The sequence below is a fragment of the Artemia sp. Qi Xiang Cuo genome, chromosome 5 (genome assembly GCF_049724085.1).
Source record: "Artemia sp. Qi Xiang Cuo chromosome 5, ASM4972408v1, whole genome shotgun sequence".
Classification (NCBI taxonomy): Eukaryota; Metazoa; Arthropoda; class Branchiopoda; order Anostraca; family Artemiidae; genus Artemia; species Artemia sp. Qi Xiang Cuo.
The window spans coordinates 46,132,222-46,147,534 of record NC_142798.1 but is presented as its reverse complement, the minus strand read 5'-3'; the positions used below and the strand labels follow the sequence as shown (position 1 = coordinate 46,147,534).

The window sequence follows — 15,313 nt, the reverse complement described above, 5'->3', positions numbered from 1 at the left end:
TGGCTAAACCATAGAGGAACGAAGAGCCACAGATGGGACGAGGCTGCTTTTACGCCAGTTGAAAAGGAGGACCTCGCACTTCCCAGTGTTAAATTCCATACATGAGGGAGCTTCCCGTCCTCAAGCCCACGCTCTTTACGCTAGAGTTTGACTTTTTACCTCAGTTCTTTAGGAACTACTGGTCAAACACAAGAATCATTGAATTGGGACAAGAAGTATTTTTAAAGCACTATAAAATTTTAGCGTCAATATTGAGGGGTTGAGAAGGGAGCAGACCCTCATATACCGAATAATGTATGTTCATGTTAAGTTTTAATGTCGCTCTTTAGTTTGATTCGAGAAAAGTTGTTATTTCGTTTAATATATATTATGTACCTTTTGCCTATGTACAAAACATATTGAATTTTAGTCTGAATGTTATATAGAGATTAAATAGGCATACAGTACATTTATGCAAAGTACATTTTTAAAGTTACCCTCTTTATAAAAAACCCATCCCTTTACCGATTAAAATAGCGCCCCCTAATTCCATCTTAAGGTGTGTGTGTTGTTTTTTCTTCTTCCTTTTAACACTTTAAGTGTCTCATCAAAAAATCCCCATAATAGCGTGAACTTACTTTGAAAGGAAGGATATAAAACCTTTAACTGAAGTTATAGCTATCAAGTGACTCTCAAAGGCCGCTGCAGGATTTTTTTCCAGACAAGATCATATTTACTCTTTGGTGTCTAATCGGCTTGAAACTTTCAGGGATTATTCCATGGTTTCAAGGTGACCTTAAATTTTTGCGGGTAGGAGGGAGTAGAGGTCTGAAAATAGGCCTAAAAACTACTTGCCCCTGATAGGTGAGAATCTTGCATACATTGGCTCCTGGGCCAAGGAGATCCTAGTCTATAGAAAAAATTGGGATGGGGCACAGGCCCCCTGGAAATGGGGTTTAAAAATGAGCCAACAGATTTAGTTTTTTGGTCTGGTTAAAACTTGTTTCCTCACGTACTTGGGCAATATAGGCACAAAATAGGCAAAAAAATCAGTGTTTTTGATATCGACCAGGCCGGGATATCTTTGATCAGTCTTGATCGAGAAACCTTTTACTGGGTATGGAATGTTTTTGCTGAGCTGTGATGAAAAAGCCAAAAGATTCATGAGGCCCAAAAACTGGCCCGCGACTTTGTATATATGATCAGCTTGAAGATTAAATCTATAGGACTCGAAACCAAGTGTACCCCAATGCGGAAAGCAAAAATTGAAGCTAAATATGGTTGTACTAATTTTCTATGACCTAAAATAGGCTAATATGGCTCTGAAGCACGGACGCTCCGAAAAGCGGATGAAGATTTGCTAGATGTTTTCCAGAGAAATTGCTTAAGGATTGTTCTGGGTACCCGGCTGACAGACCGTATTTCAAACAATAGGCTGTACGAAAAATGTGGTTCAATCCCGCTCTCTAGGGCTATAATGAAAGAAAGGTTGAGGTGGCTAGGGCACGTTGTGCGGATGACAGATTGCCGAAGATTGTTCTTTTCGGCAAACCTTCTAGGGCTAAACGGAAAGCAGGTCGTCCTCGTCTGGGGTGGGAGGACGTCATAAAGAAAGATTTAAAGGAAATGGGAACTTCGTGGGCGGGTGTAAAAAGGGAGGCTTTGAATATATTGAATATATAGGCGGCTTGGTGCTGTGGTGAGTTGTTAGTAGTAGTAGTAAAATAACCTAAACATTTTATCACCCCTGACCGGCTTGAAAACTTACAAGGCTTGTAGACTGGGTCAAGGAGACCTCAATGAATACATACAATTTTGAAAGCAAAATTGCTTATATCGATTTGAGATGAGAAAACACGTTTTTTCTCGTGTTAAATAAAGTTTAAAACAAAACTGTAAAATCATTTAAGAATAAAGAACAAACTATGCCAAGGGATACGCAAATGAGCACATAACTAAAGCCAAGCAGACTTCCCCCGAGAAATATTAGATCACTGGCTATTTTTGGTGGGGATGCTAAAGTTTGGAATTATCTGACTTATTACTATTAGCCTAATGCATAAGTAAAACCTAAAAGGAACAGACATTCAAATCAATAATCAAGTCCAGAACAGAGCAGAAAATTAGTCCCAAGGGGCTTATTATCACATTGACTTTGAGACGGCAAAGTTAGTAAAAATTAATCATCTATGACATATTTTGCTTTAATTACAATGTATTCCTTGTGCAATACGAGGTTCAATTACCTCGTAAATAGCATCAAGAGAACTTATGCAAAAAGTACCACTTATAGCAAAACAAAAAGGACAATAAAAACAGTGACAAAGAAATCCAATCTTTCGGTCTCTAGAAAAACTGGCCTTTTAGAGTAGCCATAAACAATAGCCTTTTAGAAAAACTGGCTTCTACGTTTTAAAGAAAGTAATAAAGTTAGTGAACGAAAATTTGTTGAATTGGCTCAAATATCAATTTCTGAAAATCCTGAAAGTTTGAACGATCTGATATTACCACACAACATGGGCACCCATATGCTGAATTTTAAGGGGGGGCTTACCTGGTCTAATCGGCACTTCCAATTCTGTATAATAGAAACCTCAAAACAAAAATATAAAATATAAGGCAGCATCATTCAGCCAGGGGGGCTGGAGCCCCCTGTCCCCATATGGGGCTCCCACGCCACACAAGACTGGGAGTACCGCCCCCTGAACCCCTAAAAAGCCCATAGTCTCTTTATTGCTCTACCCAAAAGCATATGTATTTTGAAAAAAAAGTATGTTTTTTATTTGTCATAACATAACACCAACAACCAGGATAAAAACAAAGTCATAATACTTATCAAATTTACTAAAAAAAAAAAGGAAGAAGAGATTATTCCTTAGAAGTAGGCTCGGGATCTATTCCTGATAGTTTTGTTATCCACACTCAACTAATTTTGAAGATGGCAAAACACCGGTATTCATTAATAATTATTAGATATTTGCTAGCTGAAATATAAATAAATAATTCGATTTACCATTCAACGCTCTTTCCTAATATAATTCTCGACACGGTCGCAAATTCCTTTTAAAACATTTTCTTTGCAAAAGAAAACCAGAGTCTCTAAAATCTTTGCTTTTTGCCTATATCTCCGAAATATTTTCAGATTTATTCGTCCTTTAAGGTTTTTTTTAGACTAAAAACTAAATCTTTTGAACCTTCAGACTGATCTTAGAAAAAAAAATCTTCTTTAGAGTGGTGACCTGAAATTTTCCGGAAAAAAAGGAATTCGCGAATTATGCCGAAATTATAATTTAGTGTAGCCTCTATTAAGGGGCGGTCAAATACAATCCAATATTCACCTCCAATAATAAAAAAAAAAGTAAAAAAAAAAATGTGTTCCAGACGTTTAAGCCAAAACTCAACGAGGGCTCGGCAACTTCTGGATCTGGCGTACTACAATTTTCCCGTATATCCCCCCTCTTCCGAAGGAAATTTGTGTTATTCAAATTGTTCTTTATTTAAGTATTATTAAACTAGAGCCTATATCGTATTGAAACTTCAGCTGGATCAGAGGCAACGCTGTAGTGTTGCCTATAGTAAAGGCCATACGGCTCCAATGTTTTATTATTATTATTTTTTTTTCCAGAGGCACTTCATATGGAAGGGGTCGTCAAATAGACTTCAGAGGGGGCTCATTTGACTGAAAATAGAGAGTTCTAGCGCCACTTTTAATAGTCGAAAGTGATTGGAGGGCAACTAGCCCCCCCCCCCATGCCCATTATTCCCCCAAACACATCCAATCAAAATGTTGAGACAGCCATTTTGTTTAGCGTATTTGATTTCCAGAGAGAAAATATGTTTTTGAGGAGGCCACTCTCCCACAACCCTCAGGGCAAGGGTTTTAAGGTATGCCCTGGAGGCATATAAGGTTTTTATAGACGGCGTTGTCGTAGAAACTTCAAAACAGGCTCATGCGATTGGAAATTCAAGGGGTAGTGCCCTTTTTAATAGTCAAAAGGTATTGGTGGTCAACTAGCCCCCCCCCCCTACGCCCATCATTCCCCCAAACACATCCAATCAAAATTTTGAGATAGCCATTTTGTTCAGCGTAGTTGGTTTCCAGATAAAAAATATGTTTTTGAGAAAGACACTCCCACAACCCTCAGAACAGGGGTTTTAACTTATGCCCTGGGGCATATAAGGTTTTTATAGAAAGCGTTGTCGTAGAAACTTCAAAACAGGCTCTTTCGATTGGAAATTAAAGGAGTAGTGCTCTTTTTAATAGTCGAAAGTGATTGGAGTGCAACTAGCCCCCCCCCCCTACGCCCATCATTTCCCCAAACACATCCAATCAAAATTTTGAGATAGTCATTTTTGTCAGAGTAGGTGATTTTCAAATGGTAAATATGTTTTTGAGGAGGACACTCCCCCACAACCCTCAGTGCAAGGGTCTTAAGTTATGCCCTGGGGGCATGTAAGGTTTTTATAGAAGGCCTTGTCGTAGAAACTTCAAAAAAGGCTGATTCGATTGGAAATTCAAAGGGATAGTGCTATTTTCAATGTTCGAAAGTAATTGGAGGGCGACAAGCTCCCCCCCCCCCCCATCATTCCCAACCACCTCGACAATCGAAATAGTGTAAACACCAAATTTTTAAGCGTAGTCGATTTTCATATAGAAAATATGTTCTTGAGGAGGATACTGCCCCAGAACCCTAAGGGCAAGGGGTTTAAGTTATGCCCTGGGGGCATATAAGTTTTTTGTAGAAGTTCTTGTCTTAGAAACTATTAAAAAAGCTATTTCGATTGGAAATTCAATGGGATGGTACTATCGTTAAGAGTCGAAACAGTTTTCTGGGTTCATCGCCCCCCCCCCCCACGCCCATCATTCTCCCACCTACATGCCATCGAAATTTGGAGATATCAATTTTGTTCAGCGTAGTTGATTTCCAGATAGAAAATATTTTTTGAGGAGGACACTCCCCCACAACCCTCAAGGCAAGGGTTTTAAGTTATACCCTGGGGCATATAAGGTTTTTATAGAAGGCGGTGTCGTAGAAACTTCAAAAAGGCTCATTCGATTGGAAATTCAAAGGACTAGTGCCCTTTTTAACAGTCGAAAGTGATTTGAGGGCAACTAACCCCCCTCTCACGCCCACCTTTTCTCCAAACACATCCATTCAAAATTTTGAGACAGCCATTTTATCAAACGTAGTTTTAAGGTCTGAAAATTAGGTCTTTGAGGATGAAAACTCCCCCACAGCCCTCAGGGCAAGGGTTGTAATTTAAGGATTCTCCGAATCCTTCATATTATTTTTATGAGAGAGCTGTTTATATGAACTTTAGTGAATGCTCACTTGATTGGAAATTTAAAGTTCTTGTTCAGTTGTGAAGAGTCAAACGAAATTCGAAGCCCAATCGCCCCCCCCCCCTCTTCCACGCCCGAACTACCGCAGGTAAAAATTTTGTTAACAATAGTTGAAAGGTTCAGTAACAAAACTCTGGCGTCGACAAAACCCCCCAGGGCCCGGGGGCAGGAAGGGATTCTAGTATAAACATCAGAGAGGGCTCTTTTGATTGGAAATTGGAAGTTCTAATCCAGATCTTACGAGTCAAAATCGATCGAAGGGCAAATACCCCCCCCACGCCCTTTTTTCCACCCCACCCTTTGAACTAATTATGTTTATACCTGAAAGTCCAATGAGAGTTAGAATGTTTTGGTATTAAAACACACCTATTAGGCATCTGCTCTCCTCCCTAACAAGGAAAGAAACAGAGACTGTAAGGCAGTGGTGGATCCATGGGAGGGGTAAGGGGGTGCCCCCCTAACGTAGTCTAAAGTAATGTAATTTACTTAATTAACGCAAGATTGCGTTAATTAAACTTGCTCCTAACGCAAGTTTATTGGATCAACCTATTTTGCCGCCCCCCCTAAAAAATCCTGGATCCGCCGCTGGTGCAAGGGCACTATAAACTTTGATTTGTTCCAGTTCCAAAGTTTATGCGACCACCTCTTCCACATAAAGTGCCCCTGGAAAAATAAATAAGTATTAATTCATTGAACCCTTATGGCTCTTTGCTTAGGTATTGCTTCTGACCTAAAAAGTTGAGTAGATATTTCAGAGTCTATTTTTATGAATATCCGAAATTATCTGAGGGGAATATGTTTGGGGAGTATATTCCACGGCTGGGAAATTTATGCTGGGTGGAATTTAACACGGGGGAATTATCAGCAGGAAAAGAAAATGTTCTTTCAGGGGGGAGGAATTTCCCAGGGGTGTGTTTTCCAAATGTGAATTATTCAGGGAGGGGACGACTAAACCCATTCGATAATATTCTAAATTTTACATCTGAAAGTAATGGGAATAAAGAATCAACGGAAATGTCAGAGATAGCACCTCAGGTTCCTTTAGACGATTTTGTTCGTGTCTTTTGAAAAAAGACATTTTCAAAAGACAGATTAATTTCATTTATATTACTTCCTCTCTGTCTGGTCAATTGTGCATATGAGTGGGGAGACTTCTCCCCGCCACTGTCTCCGTAAAGGTTTTTGTTTTTATCTCAAGCCTTAAAAATAAACGCAATGAGATAAATGTACAATTCAATATAATATATCTAGAAGAATATATGCACACAACACAGAACAATGAATCAAAATTACATATTATGAGTTGAGATTTACCCAACTGATGGGCTAGGGGCTCACAATTCTAAAACTTAGGAAATCAATCCTAAAATAACAGAAAGTATGAAGTATTTTTGAATATTTCAACGCCTTCCACAATTCAAACGATCCAATATTCTACAGCCCAAAGAGTTTGTCTAATATCGTAAATCGGGAACGGAGGAGTTAAGTGAAGTTCCACCCCGTAATAGATGAGTCTCAAACCTCACCCTCCCCCTCTCCTACTGTCTACGCTAAAGTTTTCTTCCTTCTGCCAACTACGCCGCCCCTCCCCAAAGACTTTAATAAGGTAAAATTTTGTATGGGAAGAACACATAGTAAATCTATTATAATTATCCAATTATAAGGTTAAAATACATACTCTGTGATAGATACAAAATTGCTTTGGCACATAAAATCCTATTTAAGGTCAATTCCAAACAGTCGTGATCCCTTTGTGTCAGCAAGTGAAATGGTCAAAACACCCTTATTGGAGCTAGTTTTTCAATCCATTCATTGTTGCCAATCGCTGTCCACAAGTTATGCAAGCTGTCTATTGTTCATATAAAAGTTTTTATCAAAGAGGTAATCGTATAGACTTTGAAAAAAGCCTTATTCGATTTAAATTGAAAGTTCTAGATCCGTTTTTTAAAGTCAAGAATAATAGGACAGTAAGCACACCCCCCCCCCATGCAATAAAAACTTGAAACTTCTTGCAATCAAAAACTAACAAAAATTAATTTAAAAAAAAATTTTCCGAAAAATAAGTTTTTCAAAGAAAAGTAAAGGCCATTTTAAATTTATTCTCAGAACATATGAATACCTTTTAAAATTAAAAATAAAAACCTCCAGAAATTACTATTTAAGAATAGATGAAACCCAAAACCAGAAATTATATAGACAATCATAGCAAAAAACATACAACAAGTAATAATATAAATGAATAAATAGATTTTAAAGCGAGTAATGCTTAGATTTAATATGAAAATCAAGCTTAAAACGAACAGAAATTAAATAAACAATCAATGCGAACAAACATACAATATATATTAATGTAAATGAATAAATAAATCTTAAAACGAGTGAAACTTAAATTGAATATGCAAATCAAGTTTGATCGAATAAAAATAACTACAAACAAGAGTTTGGGTATCGCCTCACTGCAGAAGCCTAAAACCTGCTGCGTCATTGGTGCTTTACTGAAAACGAATTATATTACAAATGTTTTCTTTTGTACTTAATATTGAAAATAAATATTAAAATTACAGTAAAATTTTGAACTGATGAGCTTTCAGCCATTAATATCATTATACATCAAATATTCAGTTTAATTTATTAGTTCTTTCCAAGATTGGTCAAGACTTCATTAACTGCAAAAACCTAAAGCCTTCTGCGTCATTGGTGCTTCACTGAAAACAAATTACTCTTATATTACAAATTTATTCTTTTCCAGTTCTTACAGCATTGAAAATGAAAATAAAAATTACAGTGAAAAAAAATCTTGAACTGATGGATCTTTAAACAATTAATATCATTATATATCTAATATTCAATTTGATTTTGTTTATACTTTCCAATACTGTTCAAGACTCATATAGTTTTCAGTAAGGCGCCAATGACTGGTTCTGGTCGTAGTTTTTTTTAATTAATTTTTGTTCGTTTTTGATTGCAAAAAGTTTCAAATTTTTAAGCATTACTCACTTTAAAATCTATTTATTCATTTATATTATTACTTGTTGTATTTTTTTTGCTATGATTGTTTGTTTAATTTCTGTTCGTTTTGGGTTTCATATATTCTGAAATAGTAATTTCTGGTCGTTTTGAGTTTGAATTTTAACAGGTGTTCATATCTCCTGTGCTTAAGTTTAAAATGGCCTTTAGTTTTCTTTGAAAAACTTATTTTTCGGAAAGTTTTTTTTAATTAATCATAGAAAAAGTTTCTCTCTGGAGACAGTAACAGCAACATAGTTTCGATAGCCTCTTGAAGAGTTCTAAATAGAACTTGTAATGCCAACGACTGTTGCATTTAGCGTTCATTGGTAAATTGAATGGTATATTAGGCTTAGATCGCCTTCACGTAATGTGGACCACCAAAAGTAGAGAGGAAAGCAAGGTGGAAGTAATGGCATGGATGTTCAAAAAGGGTTATAGGGTTAAAATTTTAATATAATGCAACCCATAGTCTACAAAAATCTGAACTAAAAAATTGAAGGGAGAGATATTAGGCAAAACGAAAGTGCAGATAGCTTGAATCTTCTGATCGTTTGCCATTTGTTGCCCTATATCTCCGAAACTGATTTTTTTTTTTGTGATGGTTTTAAATCTCCTTACTGGAGGTTACATTCTATTAGATCTTCATCTTAGTCGGAAAAAAATTAGGACTTAAGGTTCAGAAATCTTCGTGTCCCCTCTCTGGAGAAGAAATTGACTCATATCTTGAATCAAATTTGATTAAATTTTTGTTTCTGTAAGAAATGATTTTTTTGAAAATATTTTTTTTTTTAAAGTTAATAGAGGACTAGGAAGAGTATCATTCCATGGGGTTCAAAACCCAAAGTGTAGGTTTTCAAAGGGGGGTGAGCTGAAAACGTGCTAATAAAGTTTCTAGAGAATGATTATTCCAATATTGCATTTAGCTTTTCGATTCGCGGCCATTTTTGAGGGTCTCAGGCTTCTCGAATTCCCTGTCAAAATTCCCGTGCGCTTGTTTTCATAATAAACTTTTGCCATTAGAATAAACTTAATAATAGTCACTGTTCCTCAATCACCTCTAAATGAATTTGTTTTTTCTCATTAGATATTTCTTTTTCAAAACGCATTTTTAAAGTTTCAGTCACTATCATCCGTTGTTCATTTTAAATCATGATATGTTTCTCTGTTGTTTTTTATTATTATTATTACTAATACCTTGATATCATCGACCTTCTCCTGACTTTAATGATAAGCTTCAATTTATTTAATCTGTATTCTTTTTCAGCCATTCCATATGAAGCTGCTGCAAAGTCTGATTATGTTGCCATTGTTGCGACTTCTCGTGGTGGACACATTGGTTTCATGGAGGGATTTCTTCCATTGAGGGAGAACTATATTGACCGTGTTTTTGCTCAATATCTGCAAGCCATTATCAACAAACATGATCTGCTTTTGAAATTATGATGTCTATTTACTGTTAGCTAATTAGATCTTTTTTTTATGACGCAATCATTTACAAGAGATCTAGGGATTTCTTCGTCTGCTACCTCGGTTGCTCTCCTTTTGCCCATTCTTCATTTCATATCTTCTTGTCTATGATTTGTTTTTTCTACATCGTCGGCTGCCCTTTTTTGGGCCTGCCTTAACTTGTCAGCCTTTTGCATTCTTTCTTTCGCTCTTCTGGTTTTTCTACCCCCTTTTTTGGACCAACCTTTCTCTAGTAGCCTATTTAAGTGGTATTATGATACATCATTCTTTTCATCGTGTTAAAGAGCAGAATTCTACCTACAGTGAAATTTAGATATATATTCCATACATCTGCAGCTTTTTCCCTAAAACAAAACTTCACTACCGTATTCTCCTATCAAATAAATTTGTAAAATACTTGGAAATGTTTATATTTATGCAGTATCGTTTATGCAAATGCCAGTTTCTCATGGCGTCAAATTCCCAGTTTCTATGATCTTGTTTTTTATAGCCTAATTTGCATTATCTTGGTTCTAACACTATGTTCATATGTTTTAAGTTTCTAGATTGAATCGTTTAGCTGCAAATTACTGAACAGACAAATAAACACTTGAATTTCTGGAAGAAAGTATTTATTAATGCAGACAGAGTGGGTTAAGTGACATAAATAATTATTAATGCAAATAGTAAAGATTTTCCGTAAAGTTGTTTTCTGGTGCTAAAATTTATATGCCCATGGTGTGTAAGGTAAATATGCAAAATCGGCCCAAAATGCTGAAAAACATGGTTAAACTCAGCTACACTATCATTGGTGTAGAAATTTTGTAATAAAATATGAGCTTTTATGAGTTTTTAGAATTTTTCTTTCAATGGCTAATGTAATATTCTGATATTTCTTTAATCCAGAAAAATTTATAGCTTCCTGGATACTGTAACGGTTCAATGCGTTGACTTCCGTTTTGTAGACTTTTCTTACATGTATTGAACATAAGCAAGGCTTTTGGTGAGAAACAATACTTTTAAAGACTCAGTGTTAAATCTTGTCCTTATTATTAATTAAAACCATTCCAATGAATACCATCAACGTTGGGTTGGGTTAAGGTCAAGAGTTCACAAACAGATCTAGATTGAAAGACATCTGATATTTATCACAGGCGTTTAGGAGTTTGCTTGTAGAAGATTTGTTTTGTAGACTGAATTTATTCCTTATAAATAAATACTAAAGCTAAAATGTTGTACATCAGTTTCATAGTTAGTGGACATATCCCATTATATTTAGTCAATACGCTGATCAGTATATTTTCCTCGACTTGGAAGATTCAACTTTTCTTGGTGAATAAACTTTTAGGAATGGATCTAACCCGACTTACGGGACTGGGGTAGTGTTTTCAAATAACAACTCACGTGATTTCTCTTCCTGCAAAGAATAAAAGATTCTGTAGAGAAGTCCCCCACAGGAAGGAAAATTCAGGTTTGGCTTAAGGACTATTCACAATAAAACTTGGCGGACGCCGGGATTTAGATCAATTTGAAATATAGAATTAGCTAGTTCTAGACCCACTGATAACAACGTTTAGCTAGTATCGCCAGCATCGCCGTTTAGCCACAGCCAGAACCCAAGTTTAATCTTTTCAACATTCTGAGATTTAGTTCAGGCTCAGTTAATTATTAAGCTTCATTATAAATTGTTAGCGATTGTTGGGGTTCCTCCCCTATTTCTTTTCTTTTCTGATAAATGACCTGGTTTTGTTCCGTTATTACATTTGCTTAGATTTGACTATAGTATAATTTTCAATGACAATTTAAAAGTCTTGTTGCTAAGCTATAATTGTTTTGCAATAAGTAAGCTTTGAAGTAAATTCTATTTTGGACTTCCTGGTTTGAGTCATTGAATAATAAAGCTAAGAAAGTAGAATTGGTTTTGAACGGGGATGGAGAGGATTGGCTGGGCCAAGCGAAGGCCCACCCCTATGAACAGTTGTGTACAGAATAATATATTTGAGTTAGTCTGCATTTAGACCCCGTTCGGGGAAGCATATTTATCTGTTATTATAAGTGACCGTTGGAAAAATACAAGTAAGGTATTTTCTACAAACTGTCTACTAATTTTCCTGGAAACCAGGCAGGGTATGAATAGAGTTACGAAACACCGTCATTATTATACTGACAGGGGGAATTGTTACCTCCAAGGAGAGAGTTAGAGATTTCTAGTGGTAACCCAAGGGCGGGTACATTTGGCTTTAGAAAGTGGCCATTTGACCACTCGATCGCGTTATCATACCCTGGGACAGGGTATACCGTAAATAGGGTAGTACCAAACCCGATATTTGCAGAACCGGTGTGGTAGACGCGGGCATCACATTATAATTTGGGGCCGAGATTTTCCCCTCCAATAAGTGGTGGAAGCAAGAAAAGGTCCTATCAGTAAACCTGATAGTAAAGAATTCCGCATTTTCGAAGAGACAAGTTGAGTTAGCCTACAGAGTAGCCTATTGTGATTACTTATAAAGAGAAAAAAATATCGAGTCGATTAATAGAATTATGAAGATCTATTATGGGCTGTGCCTTGTTAGATCATAATAGAAAAAATCAAGAATCAATATATCGCGCAACTACTTAGTATGCAAAAATATAAGGCTAATTGACACGCAGCAATTATTCGTGAGAAACCAGAAGTTACTTGGATAAAAGACTTTTCCTTTAGACTGAAGAGGTAATTTGAAGTTTACGGAATTTTGAAATTATGTCGGACAGAGATAAGATTAACTCAAGACCAAGAAGGGCGAGTGAAGCCCATAGAAAAAGTAGGATAATAAAAAGAAAGGCTTATAGGGAGGCGTTTGAGAGAGAGCACCGAGAATATAAGGAAAAAATGCAGGCTGCGGAAGATGAAATTAGAAAGAATAGAAAAGAGGACGAAAGGGCTAGAGTAGCCTATAAAGAAAGAGGCATGAAAGAAAAGAAACGTAGAAATGAAGCAGAAAGAGGAAAAAAAGCCCATATGGAGGCTTTTGAGAGAGATCAACCGAAAAATTTCTGGTTTCCGGATGTATGGAGATTAAATAACCTTAAAAACGCTAGCTCTAGATTAAATAGTCGTTCAAAGATATTTAGCAACCAAGATATTCTAACAAGAATCACTTCTAAAGGCATTAATAATAGCCATAGGGAGAATTTGAGAAAACTAGTAGAATTCAAAGAAGCTAGTAGGGCAGAAGATATTGCTTTCAAAATCCTTACGGAGGCCGATAAAAAGCAATTACAAATATTAGAAAAAATTGTTAAGGAAAAGGAAAAAAGAACGGTCGGCAATTGGTGAAATGATTCAGAGTCATATTTACTTTTTAAGAGAAGGGATGGAGGATGAAAAGATGGTTCTTAAACGTAAACAGATTATTGAGGATCTATATAAGGAAAAAGATAGGATTCATCCCTCTGGTGAAAAGGAAAACATCGCTGACGAGGCTTGCACAACAGCGGTCAGAGAAAATAGTCAACCCTAAGAAGAATTAAATAAGAGGATTGAAAAATTTTAGGGGGAAATTATTGGCAGGGTTCTTCTATTAATCAAGAAAAATTCTAGACCGCGAAAATTATACACCTCTACTTTACATAAGATAGTAAAAGATAAAATAGAGGAGGAAAAACAAGAACGTATAGAGGCTGAAAGAAAAGCCTGAGAGCAAAAAGTGGAGGAAGATAGGAAACAAACAGAGAAAGATAAAAGAGAAAGAAAGGAAGAAAGACAGGCCCGTTGGGAGGCCGATAAAAATATTACCAGGATGTTGCACAAACAATTGACAGACTAATGAAAACTCCTTGGAAAAGTTCGCAAAGTGACGTTTTATCACAAGTTACTTATAGGCCGTCGGATAGCCATAATAATTTGTCTAAGGATCAATTGCGAGAAAATTGAAATTACCAAACGTTAAACACTTTTACGAGAAAATGTACAACTTCGCTGACCACGAGGGGAGGTGGACCGGCCTATAAAACGAATTGGGAGGCTGTGCCACCCTGTCGGAAAAACGAAGTACTTGATACTCGTGTTCAAAATGTGGATAATCCACAAAAATGGGATACGGAAGTAAGCAGACCACATAATATTGAAAATAAGACGCGCAAAAATGATTTTTCGGGAAAATTTCCAGAAAATGGAAAAATTGAGAACACCTTTAACGAGTGCGAGACGCCGAAAAAAATTTGCCAAAATGAAACACTGATTATACCAGAGAAAAAGGAGACGAAATTTATTGTACGCGCTATTCCTCGCAAAGTTCGAGAAATTTTAGTGCAATATGAAAAACCAAATGTCGGAAATCAGTTCCCATTTGATAACAAAATATTTGTTTCTGCGATAAAAATAAAGAAAACTAAGAGAGAGAAAAGAGATATTAAACGGAGCTACAATGAAGTAATGCAGTCAAAGATGGTGGACACTGGAGTCCAAATCAGATTTAACGATGATTTATTATTTTGCGCGAATGACAAAATTGATAAAAGTGAAAAAGAACAAATAAATGCAAAAAAGAGACAAAATTTGGAGCTTCAGCCTACAGTGGCGAAAAATAAAAAAAAGTTTGATGGGCTGTGCCTTGATAACATAAATAATAGGGAGAAAAATAAAATGTTGGATGGGCTTTGCCTTGATAACATAAATAATAGGGGGAAAAAAGAGGTCAAAGACCCATGGGGATTAAAACAAGATAGTTACAAAATAGAGATGAATGATCTACAACGGGTTGGGGGAAAGTTGAGAGATATTGAATGTCGAGTCTGATTGGAAAAACTTGGAAATGAACCTGAGATTAGTATTATCAACTCAAAAGATATGTCGATCTTTTGTGAGGGGGAGGAATTCCTTGGGGAAGATCGCCTGTGGGAAGTCGCAAAAGATAACCCTTTTCCTCAATGCACAACTGGCGGACAAGTTGTGATTTTTTTACCGAGATTATGCCTCTCTGATCTGGAGTCCTTGGGGGATACTCTCTCCCAGTCACTTCACATTTAACCCAAACCTTTGTCTAGTAGCCCTTTTCTTAGTTTTTACTCTTCATGGGAACCGACAATTATTTCCGGCAAATTGTATTCAGTGGGAGATGTATCTAAGTTTCGTCTTCAATTAGCATCAACGCATATTCTGCATTTGATTATCCCAGGGGAAGGACCCCAGTAAAAAGGCGATTCATGGCTCGCTCAAAATTTTACTTCATTCCCAGTACCCTTATCGTTTTCACAGGCCTTTGCATTTTCGGCCTTAGATTATTTGAAATTATGCCAAGGGGCAATTTATTTTTTTATTGAGATGTGGGGTTGTTTCCACATATCGAAATTAAGAGGCTAGTGCAGCCAATTTTTCATGATGGCTGGCATGATCAAATATGCCAGAAACTTATTCTCTGCTCCTCTCAAATGTAAATTCGTGAGAGCGAGAAAATTTTTGTTTTTGATTGTGCTGCGCACAATCATTGTCTACAAACCTTGGGGACTTCAAATGTGAAACCCTAATGAGGATGCTATACGATTTAGACCATG

General features: G+C 36.5%; 1 protein-coding gene across 1 annotated transcript in view; it reads left to right on the top strand.

Annotated features, from left to right (window-relative positions):
* Nucleotides 1–11,131, top strand: part of Hydr1 (abhydrolase domain containing Hydr1) — a 175,549-nt gene extending 164,418 nt beyond the window's left edge. Inside the window, exon 7 of the mRNA XM_089089648.1 lies at nt 9,597–11,131. Coding sequence (XP_088945774.1) covers nt 9,597–9,775 — 179 coding nt within the window. The 3' untranslated portion in view covers nt 9,776–11,131. The remainder of the gene's footprint in view (nt 1–9,596) is intronic.
* The last annotated feature ends 4,182 nt before the right edge of the window (nt 11,132–15,313 follow it).